Genomic DNA, 20,696 nt, shown 5'->3' with positions numbered 1-20,696 from the left:
CATATCTTTGGGTTTCCCTAAGTGTTGTGACATTGGCAGATCCCTGGCAGGGATCCTGTTAGCAGTGGCTGTAGGAGTGTTGCAAGAGATACTGCTTTTGCAGGATAACCTGTCTAATGTGAAATTCATCTCCTTGAACCTGAGCTTTCTCTACGGAGGTGGAGGAGGGGTAGGGAAAATAGCTTCTAACCAACTGAATAAGGTGCTACAAGATCTCTCATCAAAGCAAAATGCCTTTCAATGCCCTGCAGCTGTGCTAGTCTCTGTACCACATCTAAGTGAATCTGATGTCAAGTGCAGCCCACGGTAGTTCTATGAGTTTGAATGTTTACTTTATCCTTTTTTTTTTTTTTAAAGAATTTTTCCTTTATTCTTAAGAAGACTGCCTGGTGGGTATTGCAATACCTATTAATAAGGATTATTAGATTTTGTTTAAGGTCTTGGCTGATGATGTTTTGAAGAAGTACAGGAAATGCCAAGGTAGTATGTAGTGACTCGTCTCTGGGGAGATAATACCGTCCCCAAACTTTGAGGATATACCTTTCTTTGAAAATGGCGAGAAGCTGGGCGGATGGAACGGAAGGTTAGGGGCTGAGGTAAAGGAAGAGGAAGAGCAAAAATATGGTGTAGGTAAAATTGTGAAAAGCCTTTGCATTTTCTATCATGTGGTTTTTGATTCTTTTTTTTTTTTTAAGATTTTTATTTATTTATTTGACAGATAGAGATCACAAGTAGGCAGAGAGGCAGGCAGATAGAGAGAGAGGAACAAGCAGGCTACCTGCTGAGCAGAGAGCCTGGTGCAGGGCTCGATCCCAGGACCCTGCCTGAGCTGAAGGCAGAGGCTTAACCCATTGAGCCACCCCGAGGTGCCCCTGGGTTTTGATTTGATACTCTAGGTAAAGGGGAGATGATGGTTTTGAAGCAGGATAAACTGTCCACTCAGTGTTAGGAGAGAATTTAGGAATATTTGTAGATTTAGTTGTAGGTGATATGTGTAGTTATCTTAGTCAAATCATGTAGTCTTGTTTGCACCAGCAATAGCAAATATAGCTTTAAAGTCATTTCTTGGTAAGTGATATTAATGAAGAAAAACTACTCAGTGCTTCATGAGTGCCAGTGACTGGCTAAGCACTGTAGTTAGATCCTTCATTTTAATCTTAATAAAGATTATATTAGATATGTTCAGAGAGCACAAGCAGACAGAGAGGCAGGCAGAGAGAGGAAGGGAAGCAGGCTCCCCGCTGAGCAGAGAGCCCGATGAGGGGCTCGATCCCAGGACCCCGGGATCATGACCTGAGCCGAAGTAGAGGCTTTAACCCACTGAGCCACTCAGGTGCCCAGTCAACACTTTTGAATGTGGAAAATATAGGAATTGAATTTTTAATGAGGAAAAGGGTCAACCTTTTGTGTTTTTAAAAGGATACCACTTAAGTAGAGGTAATTGTGTTTGTTGTTATCATAGCGGTCACTTACTGTGTGTTACATATATCTCGGGCTTCACAGAGGCTTTGTCAGTAGACATTATAGTACCCATTTAAGAGAAGGAAACTGGAATGGAACCTAGAAAGGCTAAGTAACTTGTTCCAAATTAAACAAGTAGCAGATTCAGAAATTACGCCCCAGACTGTTCCACTTACAGAAGCTGTGCTCTTTCCATGATACCAAACTGCTTCCTTTGGTGCCCAGTATGGTACAGGTGCTTCATGTATGACTACGGATGCAAATGGATACCTTCCATTGCTAGGGGATTTAGCAGTTTGTATTTATACTTAAAAAAACTCGACACTTAGGGGTGCCTGAGTGGCTCAGTTGGTTAAGTGGCTGCCTTTGGGTCAGGTCATAATCTCTTGGGGTCCTGAGATTGAGCCCCACATTGGGCTCCTTGCTCAGTGAGGAGTCTGCTTCTCCCTCTCCCTCTCCCCTTCCTCCCTGCTCTTGCTCGCTCTTTCTCCCAAATAAATAAACAAAATCTTAAAAAAAAAATCTTGATACTTAAAAAATTTACATCTTAAAGGAAAAGCAGTTTCATTTAAGTGGATGAATTCTTTTACATAATAAATTATGTGTGTGTGGGAGGGGGATGTGTGACAAAGCCAAAAATTTCTTCTTAGGGTAGCACTGTAGAAATTGGAATACATTTTGATAGAAACAATATTTTAAGTGATAGTTCCAATATTTGCCTAGAAAACTCTAGTTCATGGATAATGTAGGTGTAGAATGGAGTATTGTATCTCCCTTTCCAGCTGGTGTTGCTATGCTGATGTTATGGTGGGGAGAATCTCTCTCTTTTGTGGTGTTTCCCAAAGTGTGGCCTCAAACAACCTATATCCTAACCAGTTGGAGGAACTGCTTGAAATGTAGATTCCCAAACTCCAGCTTTTAGACTCACTGAATCTCTTGTCATTGGTGATTGGAATCTGCATTTTTAACAAACATTCCAGGTGATTGTTTTATGTACTGTAGTTTGATAACTTACTACGCCAGGACAGGGTTCTCCCAAATAAGGTATATACATTGTAGGAGAGTCTAGAGGATACAAGGAGTAACGCTAGAACCTTCTATTTAGATTGATTTGATCTCATCTCAAAAATTTCTATTTTAATATATTTTACAGTGCTCATAATGCATTAAGACAATAGTACATCAATATGTTTATTAACTAAAGTATATGTATATCAGGAGCATAGACTCATTTTTTTTTAATTAAAAAAATTTTTTTTAAGACTTTAGGGCACCTGGGGTGCTCAGTCATTAAGCATCTGCCTAGGCTCCGGTCATGATCCCAATGTCCTGGGATCAAACCTCATATTGGGCTCCCTGCCCAGTGGGAAGCCTGCTTCTCCCTCTCCAGCTCCCCCTACTTGTGTTCCCTTTCTCACTCTCTCTTTCTCCTAAATAAATAAGATCGAAAAAAAAGTAAAAAATAAAAATATTTTTAAAAAGATTAAAAAAGATTTTTAAAAAGAGAGCAGGGGCAGAGGGGAGGAGAAGAGGGAGAGGGAGAGGCAGACTCCTTGCCAAGCAGGGAGCCTCATGGCAGCCCAATTCCAGGACCCAGGATTGTGTCCTGAGCCAAGGGTAGATGCTGAACTGACTGAGCCGCCCAGGCGCCCCTGGACTTTTTTTTTTTTTTTTTTTTTTTTTAAATAACTGGTGTGCAGAGCAAAAAAAGCAAAACAAAACCTTAAAAAAAAAAAAAAAAAAAACCCAAAACCCAAACCTAGATATTACTGCTTTAGGGAATAAACTTTCCATTACCCTTGTGTTGGGGAATAAAGTATTGCCACATAAATCATTGTCTCTTCTGTTATCTAGTTATGTGTATGTGAACCAGGTATAAATTGCACTCTGCTTAAAAGCAGTGAGACTTTGTGAGGTTGAAACCATTTTTCAAAGCAATCATAAAACTCTGTAACCCATATAAATGTAAAAGGTACACAATTGCAGTAAAATCCATTTAAAACCTTTTTCTAATGCTATCTTCACCCTCCCTCCCCCAGAATGCTGACATTGTCCTATCATGAAATAAGGAGTCATGGGAAATGATAGAACTCACTTGGGTGCATAAGTAATTCACAATTAGGAAATCTACCAATTTAAATAATTCAGGAATTGGAGACCCTGTCATCACATGACTGGTTATTTTAACAATTTAACAAATTTAAAAATTTAATAGTTTAACAAAATGACTGGTTTAACAATTACATCACTTAATATCATAGAGTCTTGTACTAAACACGAACTCCATCTGCCTTAGAGTAGAAATCCAAGATTATGATGGAGCCATACAAAGGAATCCCAGAGTTATAATGGACTTCTGCCTTAATGAAGGTTAAGTTCTTGGTTAGCCTGTGGGTCTGCAGTGAATCAGAGTTTAAAAATACTTTCTTCCAACTTGCCTCTTAGGCTATTTGGACTGTGGTCTGGTTTTCATCACCACAACTCTGCTAATTCAATATAATTCTCAATAGTTATTGTCTTTTTCTTCTTGACTCTCTTCTCTAGGTATTCATTACATAAAGCTTTTTTCATTTTCTGCTTTCTCTCTGATCTTCTCTGTTATAAACAAGCCATGATATAATAGTATTTGTGAAACAAATAACCAGTTGTCCTGAAACCATTTTTTGAATAGTTCACTTTATCTCTGCTACTTCAAAAATCCTCTCTATTTTTTTTTTAAAGATTATTTATTTATTTATTTATTTATTTATTTGCCAGAGAGAGAGAGAGAGATTACAAGCAGGCAAAGAGGCAGGCAGAGAGAGAGGGGAGAAGCAGGCTCCCTGCTGAGCAGAGAGCCCTATGCGGGACTCGATTCCAGGACCCTGAGATCATGACCTGAACCGCAGGCAGAGGCTTAACCCACTGAGCCACCCAGGCGCCCCCAAAACCCTCTCTATTATATGCCAAACATCTATCAGTAAATCAAACTATTTCTAGCTTATTCTTCCCTTAATTTATTACTGTAGCAGTTGAAATTACAGTAGCTTTATAAAAGGTTATGAATTGTGGTAGAGCATGATTCCTCTCCTGGCCTCCTTTTCAGCAATTCTTGCCTCTTTGTTGTGTATCTGTTCTACTAGATAAACTTTAGAAACACGTGTCAGATTCCATTGAAAATCGTATTCGGTTAGGGTTAGAACTGCAATGAAATTTTAGGTTAATTTTGGGAATAATCGACATCTTTGCAATAGTGAGTCTTTTCTATCCAGGAATATATTGGATAAAATCTGATGGTTTTCTTCAGGTCTTCATATAGGTTATATATTTTTTGTTACTTTGTTTCTATGTATTTTATAGATTTCTAATACAAGCTCTTGTGTGGTTATTTTTCTTACACTTTCTAAATTTGTTGGTGTATAGGAAAGTTACTGATTTTTGAATATTTGTCTTGAATTTAGTCATCTATTTTGCCAATTGATTTTTTTTTTTTGTTTTTCTAGATAAAGTCTTATCCTATGCAAATAATGACAAGGTTCAGCCGTCCTTATTTTTTTTTTTTTCTTGTTTCATTGCATTGTTTACTTTGTTGTGGAAAAGGAAAAATCAGACCAGGGAGAGATCAGTTGACACTTGGAGAAGTAGGAGAACTCATTTATTTTACACCCACAGACCCCGATGAGCTTGTGCTCAAAATTCTGGGCCACGGACAATGGAGTTATAGAGTTTTAAAGGGGACTGCAGGCAGTCAGGTTCCAAGGGCTAAGCTGCCTGCTGGTAGGTGGGTTTAAACCATGGGAGCAGGGGTGGGGGCACTGCCTTAGTTGGGAGCAGTAGTGCGAGGAGCCTGTGGTGGGAAACCTGTTTACAGAAGCAGAAGCAGCTGGTTATCTCTTGCACCCAAAAGGGCTTCTGGTTATCTCTAGCTTATTGTTAGTAACTTTACATCTTCTGGGGCCATCTGGCCTGGGCCTACTTGGTAATTCTCCTCTTCAACTTCTCCCAGAAAAACGTGGATCAGTAGTGGTGATGTGGCAAACATTCTTGTCTTGTTCCTGGTTTTGATGGGAATGCTTCTGATATTCAGTGTTGTGTCATGTTTGTTGTATTTTTTTGGTGGATGTCTTTATGGTGCTTAGAATATTATCTTTTCCTAACTTTACAGAGTTCTTGACATGAACATGTGCTGAATTTCATCTGATATCATTCAGGCAGCAATTGAGATAATATTTTACCATTATTTTTATAGACTTCAGAATTGCAGACAGTCCTCTCTCAGGGTAAACTTTGTTTGGCTATGTTTTATAGCTCTCTTAATGCACAGTTGATTTAAATCCCTAATATTTTATTTAAGCTTTCTGTATCTATATTTGTAATTGATTTTGGTCTATGGTTGTGGGAATGTGTATGTGTGTGCACATGCATGTCTAGTTTTGGTTTCAGTATTATGCTAATCTCATAGAATGAACTCTAGAAGAGCTTATTAAATAAATAAGAATTTTTAAAGTTAAAAAAATTTTTTTAATTGTGTGTTAGAACTCATCCACATAATAACTGTCTGAACCTTTAGGGATTAATTTAAAAAATTCTTCTATCATTAGTACTCTCCAGTTACTACTACTTCTTTGGGGAAGTCTTCTAATTTAAGATTTTTCCAGAAATTCATCCATTTCATTTAGATTTTAGAATATTTTTGGCTTAATTAAAGTAGTGTGTAGCATTTTTATATAATTTTAGAGTATCTTCTGTATCAGCAGGTGTGCTACCCTTTTTATTTCTAATACTGTTTGTGCTCTTTCTTTTTATCTTGTGGTTGGACTTGCCAAAAACTCAGTCGATTTCACTGGCTTTTCATAGACTTCATTTTTTAACTTACTAGTTTGTTAATTTCTACCTTTATTTTTAATCCATCTTCCTTTCTGGTTTCCTGGGTTATATTTTGTTGGTGTAAACACCTCTTGAATTAAATGATGACTTCAATACTTTAAGTGTTTTTTTTTTTTTAATAAATGCTTTTTAAATGATAAAAACTTCTTTTGAATGTACCTTGATTGTATCACATTTTTAAAAAAAGGATTTTATTTATTTATTTGACAGAGATCACAAGTAGGCAGAGAGGCAGGCAGAGAGAGAGGAAGGGAAGCAGGCTCCCTGCTGAGCAGAGAGCCCAATGCGGGACTCTATCCCAGGACCCTGGGATCATGACCTGAGCTGAAGGCAGAGGCTTTAACCCACTGAGCCACCCAGGTGCCCCTCACATTTGTTTTGATAGGAAGTATCTTCATTGTTAACTCATTTTAAAGAAGACTTGTGATTTAAATTTTGATTTCCTATTTAGCTCCAGGATTATTTTAAAGAGCAGTTGTATAAATATCTAGGTAGATTTTTTTTTTCTAGCTTTTTGTTCATTTTTTGTTTTGTTGCATTTTGGATATAATATAACTTGTATCTTGTATAATTATTTCTTTTTGGAAATTACTGAGATGTAACCAGTAGTCTAGTACTTATTTCATTGAGAAAAGATTCCTGTATATCAGTTTTATCAGATTTCTTAATTCTTTTTATTCTTTTTGACACTTGGTGTTATATTCTAAAAACAATGTGTGTTCCATCATTTATATTTATTGTCTTAATGATGGACATTTAACTTGATTAATTTTTTTTTTTTTTGTCCAGCACAAAAAACCCACAGCTTTTTATCGACATTCTTGTGTATATATCTGTGGGTAAAAGGGGAGTATTTCTGTAGGATAGATTCCCAGAATGAACAACCGCACATGCATACTCACATACCAAAGTAATTCTACACATTCACAGACTTAATCTCATGTATAATAAATAATAACACATCCTCAGTTTGTTTACATCACCATTATTTGGGATTTTGATTTGTTAGTCAAAGCCAGTCCAAATTGACCATATGCCATGTAATACAATATTGCATCAAAATGCTTTTGTTAGGGGCGCCTGGGTGGCTCAGTGGGTTAAAGCCTCTGCCTTCGGCTCAGGTCATGATCCCAGGGTCATGGGATAGAGCCCCACATCGGGCTCTCTGCTCTGCGGGGAGCCTGCTTCCTCCTCTCTCTCTCTGCCTGCCTCTCTGCCTACTTGTGATCTCTGTCAAATAAATAAATAAATAAAATCTTTAAAAAAAAAAACCCCAAACCAAAATGCTTTTGTTTGTCTTCTACCCACCCACTTTGTCCAGGTCCAGTTTCTGTTAGTTTGGTCTAAGATTCCAGATTTTTAAAAGTATTAGTATTTTTGAAGAATTATATTTGACATTTTCAGTGTTTTTTATATTGTCAGTGATCATTTTGACTTCACAGTGTTTGACTGGTTTCTTGCCTACCACCAGCTATTCCAGCATAACTTCTCCATTCTTCGTCCTCATGGTGATTCAGCTGTTGATTGGCTCAGTTATTTCTTTAACATGTTTCAAGATGATCGTGTGTACTGTGATATACATTTACATGGCTTTTGCATATGAGTGTCATCCCTGATGATATTTATTTATTTCTTCTCACCTTAAGAAAGACTGTTTTTGTGCCACGCCACTGTTTTTCCATTCCTTCTCTCTTGAGGAAGTAATTCTTCATTTCCTATCTTTGAAATTTCAGGTCGAATTTACAAGCACTCTCAGCAACCTTTGATTACATATGAAAAACATAATGTGACAGATGATCCGAAGAGCGTGGGAGGATCCCATTCTTTATTCCTTCTGAAGGCTCATGGTAAGTTACATGGGAAGTATTTTTACTACTTTGTGCAGGAAATTTACCTGATGACCCAGTGCTGGCTGGATTAGGAATGGCGGTGGGTATAATTTACCAAATGTTTATCAGTCTTCCATGTTTAAATATTAATATTTGCAAGTAGCCATATCTGTCTTAATGTTTGCAACTTTTTATTAAAAATGGAAAGTAGAGATAATTAGTGGTTTTAACCCTGGCTGTACATTAAAATCACTAATGGAGCTTTTAAGACATCCATAATTTTTCAAGAGTGCCCTAGTTATTTCTAACCTTAGCCAGAGTTGAGTATCTGGGTTAATCAATTTAATTTTTGTAGCACCTTAATTAGGCCATTTATTAAAATGAAGGCTTGTAATAGAAGAGTGCTTTGTGATTTTGATTGTCTAACAGTAGTTTGGCTTCAAAGATACAGTTTGGTTGAAGAACTGACCAGCATATAAGTAATTAAGGGTATACAAATTTTTTTTTTTTAAAGATTATTTATTTATTTATTTGCCAGTGATAGAGGGAGAGAAAGCGAGCAAGCACAGGCAGACAGAGAGGCAGGCAGAGGCAGAGGGAGAAGCAGGCTCCCTGCCGAGCAAGGAGCCCGATGTGGGACTCGATCCCAGGACGCTGGGATCATGACCTGAGCCGAAGGCAGCCGCCCAACCAACTGAGCCACCCAGGCGTCCCAAGGGTATACAAATTACTCAATGCTACACATATGATGATTTTAAACATGAAATGATTAAATGATTAAAATAATGAAATTAACCATGTTGGAAGAGCAGTAGCCTAAAACAAAACTCTAACATGCTCTGGTTCTGCAGATGAAAGTTGATTCCATTTGAAAAGTAGCCTGGTTTATTGTTGAAAAGATGGGATTCAAAAGTAGGGGAATAGTGAAGTGTATACTTGTATGGGGACGGGATGTCCTTATTTGATATATTTATTTCCTTTATATTCTCCAGAGTTATTCTGTCCAGTAGAGTTTTAATAAATGCCATCATAGTTAAGCTTGAAAATAATTTTATAATTGGCAATTTGCTTCTACAAGTAGCTCCAGGGGGACAGTAATTGGATTCTGCACATAATCTGCCTATTTGTTTTTCACTATTTTGGAATGAGAAGTGAGAAGATGCTCGTAGACCTGCAGAAGGGCTGTATTATTGTCCTGGTTAAGGGTACAGTTGCTGAAGCCAGACTGGGTTTGATTCCCAACTTTCTAACCTTAGGCGAGTTACTTAACTTCTTTCTTCCTCAGTTTCCCCATCCAGCAAAAGTAGAATAATCATTATAACTACTGAATGGGATTGTTTTAAAGATCAATTAGAGTAATACATGTGAAGCACTCAGTGCCTGGCACAGGGTAGGAGTGATGGAAGTGTTAGCTATGAGAAGTAGTAGTAGTGGTGGTGGTAGAAGCTAGGATATGCAGGGTATTTTTAGGTTATACTTAATGTTCATTGAATCTATTTCCTTAGTTGTTTTCTATGTTCTGAACATTTGGTGTGGTCTTTAAGAAACAGCTTGGGTTGTGATGTCAACCATTCTGTCTTTCCACCTGCAGGTGCCTTAATGTTTGTGGCATGGATGACTACCGTGAGCATAGGTGTGCTCACTGCTCGGTTCTTCAAATCTGTTTGGTCAAAGGCTTTCTTTGGTCAAGCAGCTTGGTTTCAGGTAGGCGGGAGAAAAAGTTGAATGAAATTTCCATATTATTTGAACATTGTGATATGAAGACATACGCAGTATGTGGGTTTTTTTCCCCTGTGTGTGTGTGTGTGTGTGTGTGTGTATGATTCTAGTTGTAGTTATGGAATCTTAATAATTCCTTCAGTTTGCCCTTTGGTTTCCTAACCAGTTGAGAAGAGACGTAAGATGCTTGGTGGTGGTCAAAATAGAGACAGCTTTATGAGGGTCAGGCCGGATTGGAGAAGGTCTCAGGGCCATGTGCATCCCTTTGTAACATAAACTTTGGGACCCAAAGATCTGACTTGAATGTCTATTGGCCGAGGTAGAGCCTGCAGGAGCATTCGTGCACTGCCCTCCCTGAGTGCAGTTAGGTCAGGGAGGATGGGAAAGCCGAAGACCGAAGTAGCAGGGGTTAATGCATTTCCAAACAGGGGCCTGTCCTGTGGTTGGTGCCTGCAAATGTTAGACTGTCCCTCACTCACTAATCAAGATCATCTATCTCCTCTGTGGGTGGGAAGAGGAGCTAGAAGTGTTTCTTTTCATGCTGCCCCTTTGTATGAGATGAAGAGGCAGTTTCATAATAGAAAGACAAGAGTCAATAAGCCTGCTTCAAAACAGAGCAAAGCAAACCTTCCCTTTCGCATGTCGTGGACTATAGATGTGGCACGTCTAGTGGAAGATCAGTGCGTCTGTGCTGAGATGAAGGTACAAGTCTGCTTTTGAGAAAATGCTGCTTATTGAAACAGTTTGAACTTTGTAAGGGTATTCTTGAAACTTAATGTTGATATATGTTGGTAGCCTTTAAGACTTACCGTATCCTAGCCTGGTTTCTCACTATTGGCTGGTGGGGTCCATCTGTTTTATATGTTCTTCTACTGCTATGTGCCTTGCTCATCTCTGTCTCTGGCTTTGATTTCTCCCTCTGCCTCTTTCTGTCTCATCTGCTCGTATGGATATTCCCAGTTGGAAAAATCTTTGTGTCTCCACTTTATCAGTTCAGTTCTCTACTGCCTTTCAAACCCGGATGTGTCTATGTGTAGTGTGATACATAGAGCGATTACGAGTCCTCCTTTCCCGGAGACGGTTTCTGTTTGCACCATTTATCCTGACATACTCAGTTGACAGTGTCCTTCCACTCGTATAATTTAGACAAGGAATTGACATTGCATGTACGTTTCTCTCATCTGCTCACTGTGTGCTAAGCTCCTCAGGAGACAGTATTTTCTGTTTCCTTGCTGTCCCAGAGTATCTGGTACAGCACTGTCCTTGGCGGTGGAACTTAACAAAGGAAGGAAATGAAGGACTTTTGGCAAGTAGGCGTGCTCCACGTGTGAAGCAGTCGTTCCTGCTGCTCTGTGCAGATGAAATCATGGCGAATGCTTTTGAATGACGAAGATGGCAGCTCAGAGTTTAAGTTCAGTCATTTACCAAACTTTTTTTTTTTTAAGCTCAATGTAAATGGTGACTAGATGTTCATCGAATGCGTGCCTTCTGTGAATGCCACCCCACGGTAATGCCAACACCGTCCTCGTCCTCTTTCCTAGTTAATTGAATTCTCCTGGTGCCATTTCACCCTTGCAGGTGCATCGGGCGCTCATGTTCACGACCACCACACTTACCTGCATTGCTTTTGTTCTGCCTTTTGTTTACAGAGGAGGCTGGAGCTCGGTAGGTATCTCTTAAACAGGATGTTTCTTTCTTTCTGTTTTTTTTTTTTTTTTTTAATTTTTTTTTTTTTTTGCCGGGGGGGGGGGGGGCAAGTAGGCAGAGAGGCAGGCAGAGAGAGAGAGGGGGAAGAAGGCTCCCTGCTGAGAAAAGAGCCCAATGTGGGGCTCGATCCCAGGACCCTGAGATCATGATCTGAGCTGAAGGCAGAGGCTTAAACCACTGAGCCACCCAGGTGCCTCTTAAACAGGATGTTTCTATAGAAATTCATTTTGATGTTGCTGTTTCATTCTCCGATGAGAGCTTAAAAGATATTTCTGCATGCATCTCTCTTTCTTTTTTTAATCATCTGGCGACTGTTCCATATGGCTGGGGGGTCTGGGGGAGATCGACGTTGTCATTGCAGATTACTTGGTAATGAAATATATATATATATATGTATATATATATATACATTTAAGATTTTATTTATTTGACACAGAGAGAGAGATCACAAGTAGGCAGAGGGGCAGGCAGAGGGGGAGGGGGAAGCAGGCTCCCCGCTGAGCAGAGAGCCCCATGCGGGGCTCAATTCCAGGGCCCAGAGATCATGACCTGAGCCGAAGGCAGAGACCAGACATCATGACCCACTGAGCCACGCAGGTGCCCATAGGCTGCATCCAATGTTATGAAGACTCCACATAGCTTGGGTGAATTTTCTCACTATGGAGCAGTGAAAATTCACAGTGTGATATCTAAGGAACATGAACACTGTAAGTGTTTTTCTCTAATACTATGATTGCCAGTAAGCTAATGACAGAGCAATGATATTTACTGGTATGCTCACTGGTGTATCTTAAGCACCCAGAGCAGCTTCTGGTATATAGTTAAGTCCTCAGTAAAGAATGAATGAATGAGGAAGGCTTACTGAGAATAAGTGATATACCTAAGGTCAGATCTGTGCTTCCATGACAGTTTTCCAATTTTATAGCTGGCCTGAATGCGATCTCAAACTTTAGTATTTCAGTTTGGACTGTTGTTATAAGGGCAAGATTGATAAATCATGGGTTACTAGGAAGCCTCCCTCCTGCTTTTTAGGTAGTTTCTGAATTGGTCAACCTGTTTTTTTTTTTTTTTAAAAGGAAATGGTGATGATTTTCTGATATGAGCCTAGACAGCAGAAACTTACTTTATGCAGGTATTTGGGACAAGGGTATTGCTTATTTTGTAAGTTTTGTAGTTTGCAGTCTTTGCAGTTAGTGAATCGGATCGTATAAAGGGGAAATTATAATAACTACCTCACAGGCTTTTTGAGAATTGAGAATTAATTAGCTGAAAGAACTTAGGATTGTTCCCTGCACATTCTAAGCACATACCGGAATTTTATTGCTCTTGTTACTGTGGTTTTATGAAATAGAGACACTTTCCCTCTCCATGGTCCTGGTTATAATTTTATCCACATATAACCGAGGCCATAACTTGAGCGTGTTTTTATAATGTTCTTTTGTCAGCTTATCCTGTTGACCAAAGCTTCCCATCATGAGTAGAAACATCATTGAGTAGAAACACCCTTGTTCTAGATCACAGATTTTAGAGCCTACCCATGCATGGCAGTCAGTGACAACAGACTGTAATGTTCCCCCATCTAAACATGTCACAGGTTAGAGCATGTCCTTAGTCCCTCTCTAAGTTTTTAAGTGGAATAATTGTGCCAAGTGGTCTGACCCAACCATCTGCTGTTTTAAGCAGGCATGTGGCATCTCTAAGGGAGGAGTGGAGCTGACAGTGTTGAGATACTTTGCTGATGTTTTTTCTCAAGTTATCCCTCCATTCTGAACCAAGGACCTGAGATTTTCATGCAGTGGCTACCTGGGTTATTCATTCATTCAATGTTTATTGAGTGACTAAGGCTCTGTTAAGCAGTTGAGTTACAAAGGATCATCTAGAACCTTCAGCTCAGGGAAACACAGAGTTCTAAACAAAATTACTGTACATCGGGGTGATTGCTCTTGGCATGGGGATACTAACTAGTCGTAGGTGGGCTGTACGGGTGTTGGTAATCATCTAACATCCTGATGGGGGTGAGGCAGCACTCTGCGTGGACTGCACCACAACCATTTACACATTGGACACACTATTTGATATCTCTAAGCCTCAGTTCCCCAGGAGTGGGGTAATAATAAGTGTCAAGCATTGTAGTGAGCATCAGTAATAATGTATATGAAGTACATGCCTGGTATATAGTAGGTGCTCAGTGAATGGTCCTGTTCTATTAGCAAATGTTTTAAGCGACAGAAAAACGCTAAGAATACATCATTTGTGCATCTTATTTTTAACTTGAGGATTTAATTTGCTGGGCGAGATCGAGACCATTAAAATGATGTAACTTTGTTCAGTATGCAGGTTATCATCCGTACCTTGGTTGCATAGTGACGATTTTAGCAGTTCTTCAGCCTCTTTTGGCAGCCTTCAGGCCTCCTTTACATGACCCAAGGTACTTACAGCTTTTCTGTATAAGTGGTCTTAATGTGGATATCATTACTTGGTGAACTAATTCCTTTTTAAGTAAAAACACTTTGCATTTTGTAAAATTCAGTGATAAACTATGTTTACTTTAAAGGATTTTAAAACATATTTCAGATACCTAATTCCTAGGCAATAGGAGGAATTGCTTGCTTTTTATTCTCTTGGGAATTAATTGTAGTTCTGTCACTTCTGAGAATGCTGACTGGTTCTTTATTTGGTAGAAGGCAAATGTTTAACTGGACTCACTGGAGTGTGGGCACAGCTGCTAGAATAATAGCAGGTAAGTGATTGTGATGCCACTTACTCATATATAATTGCTGGTGGTTTATATTGCAGGTGGTAATTTGGCTTAAATGATTTTTGGATGTATTAGTAATTGGAGTAATTGGTTGTTGAGGAGAGATCAGCCTTAAACGTTGAAATCTAGAAAGTAATTTCTAGAGGTGACTAAGTCATTATTTCAGTGTTAAGTTTAAGGTTTTTGAAATGGCTTTAAAACTTTTTCTTCAAAGGCTCGTGGTTTTTTTTTTTTTTTTTTTTTTTAGCATTTGCCTTTGCCCACAGAACAAGCTATGTTAATGGCCAAATGCTCAAGTTGAAGGTCATTTGTGAGTTGGGCTGAGGTGGGCTGGGGGTGTCCCAGCCTTCTGTCTGCAGGTCCTCTCCATGGGGATGGTGCCTTCCAGGGAAGGGTGATTTTCAGAAGTCAAGTATGGTTATCCAGTATTTTTTGATGCTTTGTATAATAAATACCTAAACTGATACCTCCTACGCTTACATTTTGATAGTCTTTGGGGGTTCTTCGTGGAAGGAGGAGGATAGTCAGCAATGATTTCCATACGTTTCTCCCTTTCCTACACTGCAGACTTAAAAAACTTTTTGGAAAGTTTGAGCGTCTCTCTCTCTCTCTCTCTCTTTTTTTTTTTTTTTTAATATTTTATTTATTTATTTGACAGAGATCACATGTAGGCAGAGAGGCAGGCAGAGATAGAGGAGGAAGCAGGCTCCCTGCTGAGCAGAGAGCCCAATGCGGGGCTCAATCCCAGGACCCTGGGATCATGACCTGAGCCGAAGGCAGAGGCTTAACCCACTGAGCCACCCAGGGGCCCCTTGAGTGTATCTTTTTAAACAATTTATAGATCATAAGTATAATTTCCCATCTTACCGTTTCTCGTCTTACAATAAAAAAAAAGACTGAGTTTATTATTTGGTCTTAAACATTAGTCTAATTCATCTCATAAACTCTTTTGTTGTGTTTTACTTGATATAATACACACCCATGTACTCACATAATTACCTCTCTTGAGGGGGACTACATTTGAATAGATACATTTTTCTTATACATGTAGTGGCAGCAATGTTCCTGGGAATGGATTTACCAGGACTAGATCTTCCTGGCCCGTGGAAAACCTATGCAATGATTGGATTTGTAGCCTGGCATGTTGGGACAGAGATTGTTCTGGAGATGCATGCCTACCGACTCTCTCGAAAAGGTAACCTGCTCAAACAGCTATGTTATGTAGAATCACCTTTATACAAACTCCAGGAATGTAATTAATTTGTAGATACTGATGGTTGACTCTTACAGGGTAGCTCACTGAAAATGTCTGTGGTGATTAGTCAGTGTTAGAACTCATGGAAATATTCTGCTCTTGTGGTTTTGATACTCATTTGAATTTGTGAGGGGAAAAAAGGTAATGATCTTAGGTTTTAGGGAAGAAGTCTTTTGTTATAAATACTTATTATGTTGCATCCCGGTCTGACTTGGAGCCCGTCCACACCGAGAATCCTGAATGCGTGGAGCTAAGAGAACCCAGAAGTAGAGGAAGAAGAGATGTCCAAAGTCAGCACAGGGCAGAGCTGCAGGCTGACTTTGCCTATTTGATAAACTTGCCATGTGCTAACAATTCGGTTGCCATCTACATCATATATAGCTAGCTAACTAGGCAAGTGGGATAGGGAAAACTTCTTTTGCCCAGCGTTTTCTTTTCTTTTTTCTTTTTAACTATTTTTAAATTTTTATTTATTTATTTTTAAAAAAGATTTTACTTATTTATTTGACAGAGAGAGAGAGATCACAAGTAGGCAGAGAGGCAGGCAGAGAGAGAAGAGGAAGCAGGCTCCCTGCAGAGCAGAGAGCCTGATGTGGGCCTCGATCCCAGGACCCTGGGACCATGACCTGAGCTGAAGGCAGAGGCTTTAACCCACTGAACCACCCAGGCACCCTTAACTATTTTTTTAGAAGATTTTATTTATTTATTTGACAGAGAGAGATCACAAGTAGGCAGAGAGGCAGGCAGAGAGAGAGGGGGAAGCAGGCTCCCTGCTGAGCAGAGAGCCCAACGCGGGGTTCGATCCCAGGACCCTAGGACCATAACCTGAGCCAAAGGAAGAGGCTTAACCCACTGAGCCACCCAGGTGCCCCTTACCCAGACTTTCTAATGGCAAGTCTGTATCGATCTTAGTGCCAAATGGACCTTAGACAGGGTCAAGATACCTACAGCTATTAGGAATGGAGACATTAGTAGAGGCTGCGTGTCACTTTAAACTAGCTGGGCTTCTGAGCTGTGTCCTTTGTGTCTTTGGTTCCAGCCTCCTAAATGATAAGTTAAGGGGGACTTCTGAAAATAGGACCTTTTAGGGTTTTTTTTTTTTTTTTTTAATTTATTTGACAGACAGATCACAGGTAGGCAGAGAGGCAGGCAGAGAGAGGAGGAAGCAGGCTCCCTGCTGAGCAGAGAGCCCGATGTGGGGCTCCATCCCAGGACCCTGGGATCATGACCTGAGCCGAAGGCAGAGGCTTTAACCCACTGAGCCACCCAGGTGCCCCAGGACCTTTTAGTTTTCAATCTAGGAGCCTGGACAACTTTTAGGAGGCTAGTACTAAATATCTATCCTGCCATTTTTGATTCACAGTAGAGTCACATCCATAGGGTTTCTGATGCCCACTGAATTATGGCTTGCTATTTAAAATATATATGTACTTAAAATGTTGTTTGTTAAAACTTTGATATGATGTTTACTGACCAGGAGAAGGGGCATATTTTAAGTTCCTTGACAAGTATGTTCTGTAGCCAGCTTGTCCCAATTTGTGAGAACCTTACATATTCAGGAAGTTTGCAATGTTTGGTAGCTTGACATGGGAGAATATATATACCTGGAAATCAACAAATGCTACACATGGACTTTTTTTTTTTTTTTTGAGTTAGTTTACTGGCATACTCACGGGCCTTACAAACTTATATTGTTGTTTTTGACAGTTGAAATATTGGATGATGCCAGAATTCAGATCCTTCAGTCATTTACTGTAGCTGAAGCAGAAGTAAGTCCCCCTTTTCTTATTTATTGACACAAACCTTGATGAGAGTTGTTTCTTTCTTTCACGTCTCAATTTTTCTTCCAGGGTCATGCTTTTAAAAAGGTGGTGTTTGCAGTTTATGTCTGTGGGAATGTGATTTTTCTCATCATCTTCTTATCTGCAATCAACCGACTCTGAGCAAGCAAAGACCTTGGCTTTTGCAGACCAGATGATAATGATCATTAAGCCAAAGAAACTTGAAGCCTGTACTGACTGCCTGCGCAGCGTAGCATGAGTTCTGAATTGGAAGAGCAGCTCACATCTGCAGAGGAATTCTGAGGTGTGGTCTTTAGAAATCCTCTGTCAGCAGGGTTCTACGGACTCTAAAAAGGACGTAAAGTCTTTATGTGTGATTCTGAGCGTTACCAAGGAGGTTGTCCTTGAGGAGAAATGACTCTCAGGTATTTTCCATGATGAGATTTCTAGAATGCTGGCATTTAAGAGAAGAACTATTTGGAAAGACAGAAATGATGTCATTTGGAGGAAATGGAGATTGTATTAAGTTGAATATATTTTGGACTATAAAGGTGCTGTTTTAAAGAAAAATTTATGCTAGTTTATCTGAATGGTCTTTCTTAAGACTTTTTTGGGGGCACACTGTGTTTTTCAGTCCAGTTTTTTGAACATGTCCTTTTTTCTGTGTATTCTGTCACTTCTTTGGTAAAGGTGGAAATGGGGCTAACTCCATTTTATTAACATTTAAATATATTTAAATATATTATATACCTTATATATTAAATTATATTTAAATATATAACATTTAAATATATTATGAATATTATAATTTCTTTCTTAGCAGTGAAATACAAGTGTGCATCTTCTGCTTAAGACTGTATTTTTATATACAGTTACAGGGCTGAAAGGACATTTTATATATTAATTTTTTTTGACTCTTAGGATTTACGTCCTAGCTTTTGGAGACTGTAGAATTGCATTTCAAAAGTAATAAAATTTACCCTTGTGAATATATTTAGCAGTTACTCTTCTTTCTTTGTAATAATAAATAATATGGATGGTTCTTTTTTTTTCAGAAGTTCCTGGTGCTGTAATGAATTAGAATATCAGTGTTATTCTGCTTCCTATTTCAATAATCTTTTTTTAACCGCTGGGTTTCATATTTGCTCTGGGGACTTCTTAGCCAGTGGGTGGCGCCATAGTATCAAAGTAATGCTTTGGTCCTGTTTCATTGTGTTGTTACTCATTTTTAGTACTTAGATAAGTAATACCATGGTGTGGCATTTCCCTTAAATTCACCAATCTTTACTTGAAAAGTTTCTGCCTTTTTGGGAAGTGTGAGGGGGTTGGAGGTGTGAGTTAGAAACTGAAATTAGGGACTGTTACTATTTTTCTGTTTACATTTCCATTTGTTTTCTACCCATGATTATTTGTAACAGTTGCTTGGTTGTTCCATTTACGTTCATCTGATGTTGTGACAAATGACTATATCTTAAGCAGAGGAAGCAAGCAAAACTGGACATAACTAAAAAAATATTTAGGAGGGCATATTTTATGTTTTAGGTGTTCTGTCTGATTGTCTTACAGTTTCTGCTTGGTCCAAGTACCTATTTTACATTTGGCGTGAATAATATCCTTGTCTGTGTATTCTACATCTTTAATGGGGTAAAACAATGTGAAGTTTCAGTTTTGTTCCTTATATAAGTGTTTATCGTACATAGCTTAGGGTTGAGATGTGAATCTTCTGTATTCATGTTCTGTGAGTGGCAGGCTATTATTTACAGCTTAAACTTTCCTTTTAAGTAGTTTCATTAAAACCATTTTTTTAATATAGAAAATTAAATGTGTATTAAAATATTTTCCTCTAGGTTTTAATTATAAGGGGCTTAAAGGTTAATAAATTACCTTTTAAATTATTAGCCAGCAAATAAACTTCTTTTAAATAAATTATAGTCTGTATATGCAAAGAAGACTTCCTTTGTTTCTTCTTTCCTTTTCATTTTTATTTATTTATTTATTTAGTTATTTATTTATTGCCTTTAAAAAAAAACCAACGTATAATGCAGTATTTGCTTCAGGGGTACAGGTCTGTGAATCATCAGTCTTGTACAGTTCACAGCACTCACCATAGTACATATCCTCCCCAGTGTCCATAACATAGCCACCCCATCCCTCCCTGCCCCACCCCCCCAACCCTCAGTTTGTTTCCTGAGATTAAGAGTCTCTTATGGTTTGTCTCCCTCCCTGGTCTCGTCTTTTTTCATTTTTTCCCTCCCTTCTGCCCATGACCCCTCCCCCCTCTCCCTGCCCCTCAAATTCCTCATATCAGAGAGATCATATGATAATTGTCTTTCTCTGATTGACTTATTTCACTTAGCATAATACCTTCTAGTTCATCCATATGGTTGCAAGTGGCAAGATTTCGTTTTTTGATGGCTGCATAGTATGCCGCATCTTCTTTATCCATTCATCTGTTGATGGCCATCTAGGTTCTTTCCATAGTTTGGCTAGTGTGGTTATTGCTGATATAAACATTCAGGTACACATGCCTTTTCAGATCACTACATTTGTATCTTTAGGGTAAATACCCAGTAGTGTGATTTCTGGGTTGTAGGGTCGCTCTAATTTCAACTTTTTGAGGAGTCTCTGTACTGTTTTTCAGAGTGGCTTTACCAACTTGCATTCCCATCAACAGTATAGGATCCTCGCCAACATCTGTCCTTTCTTGACTGGTTTATTTGAGCCATTCTGACTGGTGTGAGGTAGTATCTCACTGTGGTTTTGATTTGTATTTCCCTGATGCCAAGTGGTATTGAGCACTTTTTCATGTGTCTGTTGGCCATCTAGATGTCTTCTTTGCAGAAATGTCTGTTCATGTCTTCTCCCATTTCTTCATTGGATTATTTGTTCTTCGGGTGTTGAGTTTGATAAATTCTTTAGAGATTTTGGATCCTAGCCATTTATCTGATATGACATTTGCAAGTATCTTCTCCCATTCTGTCAGTTGTCTTTTGGTTTTGTTGACTGTTTCCTTTGCTGTGCAAAAGCTTTGATCTTGATGAAGTCACAACAATAGTTCATTTTTGCCCTTGCTTCCTTTATCTTTGGCAATGTTACTAGGAAGAAGTTGCTGTGGGTGAGTCAAAGAGGTTGCGGCCTATGTTCTCAAAGATTTTAATGGATTCCTGTCCCACACTGAGGTCTTTCATGCATTTTGAGTTTATTTTTGTGTGTGGTGTAAGGAAATGGTCCAGTTTCATTCTTCTGCATGTGGCTGTATAATTTTTCCATCACCATTTGCTAAAGAGACTGTCTTTTTTTCATTGGACATTCTTTCTTGC

General features: G+C 38.9%; 1 protein-coding gene across 1 annotated transcript in view; it reads left to right on the top strand.

The window, feature by feature from the left end:
• FRRS1 (ferric chelate reductase 1) overlaps positions 1-18,114 on the top strand; it is a 47,332-nt gene extending 29,218 nt beyond the window's left edge. The window contains exons 9-16 of the mRNA XM_059375492.1: positions 8,061-8,174; positions 9,748-9,860; positions 11,454-11,540; positions 13,913-14,010; positions 14,264-14,322; positions 15,392-15,535; positions 17,303-17,364; positions 17,446-18,114. Coding sequence (XP_059231475.1) covers positions 8,061-8,174; positions 9,748-9,860; positions 11,454-11,540; positions 13,913-14,010; positions 14,264-14,322; positions 15,392-15,535; positions 17,303-17,364; positions 17,446-17,538 — 770 coding nt within the window. The 3' untranslated portion in view covers positions 17,539-18,114. The remainder of the gene's footprint in view (positions 1-8,060; positions 8,175-9,747; positions 9,861-11,453; positions 11,541-13,912; positions 14,011-14,263; positions 14,323-15,391; positions 15,536-17,302; positions 17,365-17,445) is intronic.
• The last annotated feature ends 2,582 nt before the right edge of the window (positions 18,115-20,696 follow it).

The sequence above is a fragment of the Mustela nigripes genome, chromosome 14 (assembly GCF_022355385.1).
Source record: "Mustela nigripes isolate SB6536 chromosome 14, MUSNIG.SB6536, whole genome shotgun sequence".
NCBI lineage: Eukaryota > Metazoa > Chordata > Mammalia > Carnivora > Mustelidae > Mustela > Mustela nigripes.
This window is presented reverse-complemented; position numbering and strand designations above follow the sequence as displayed.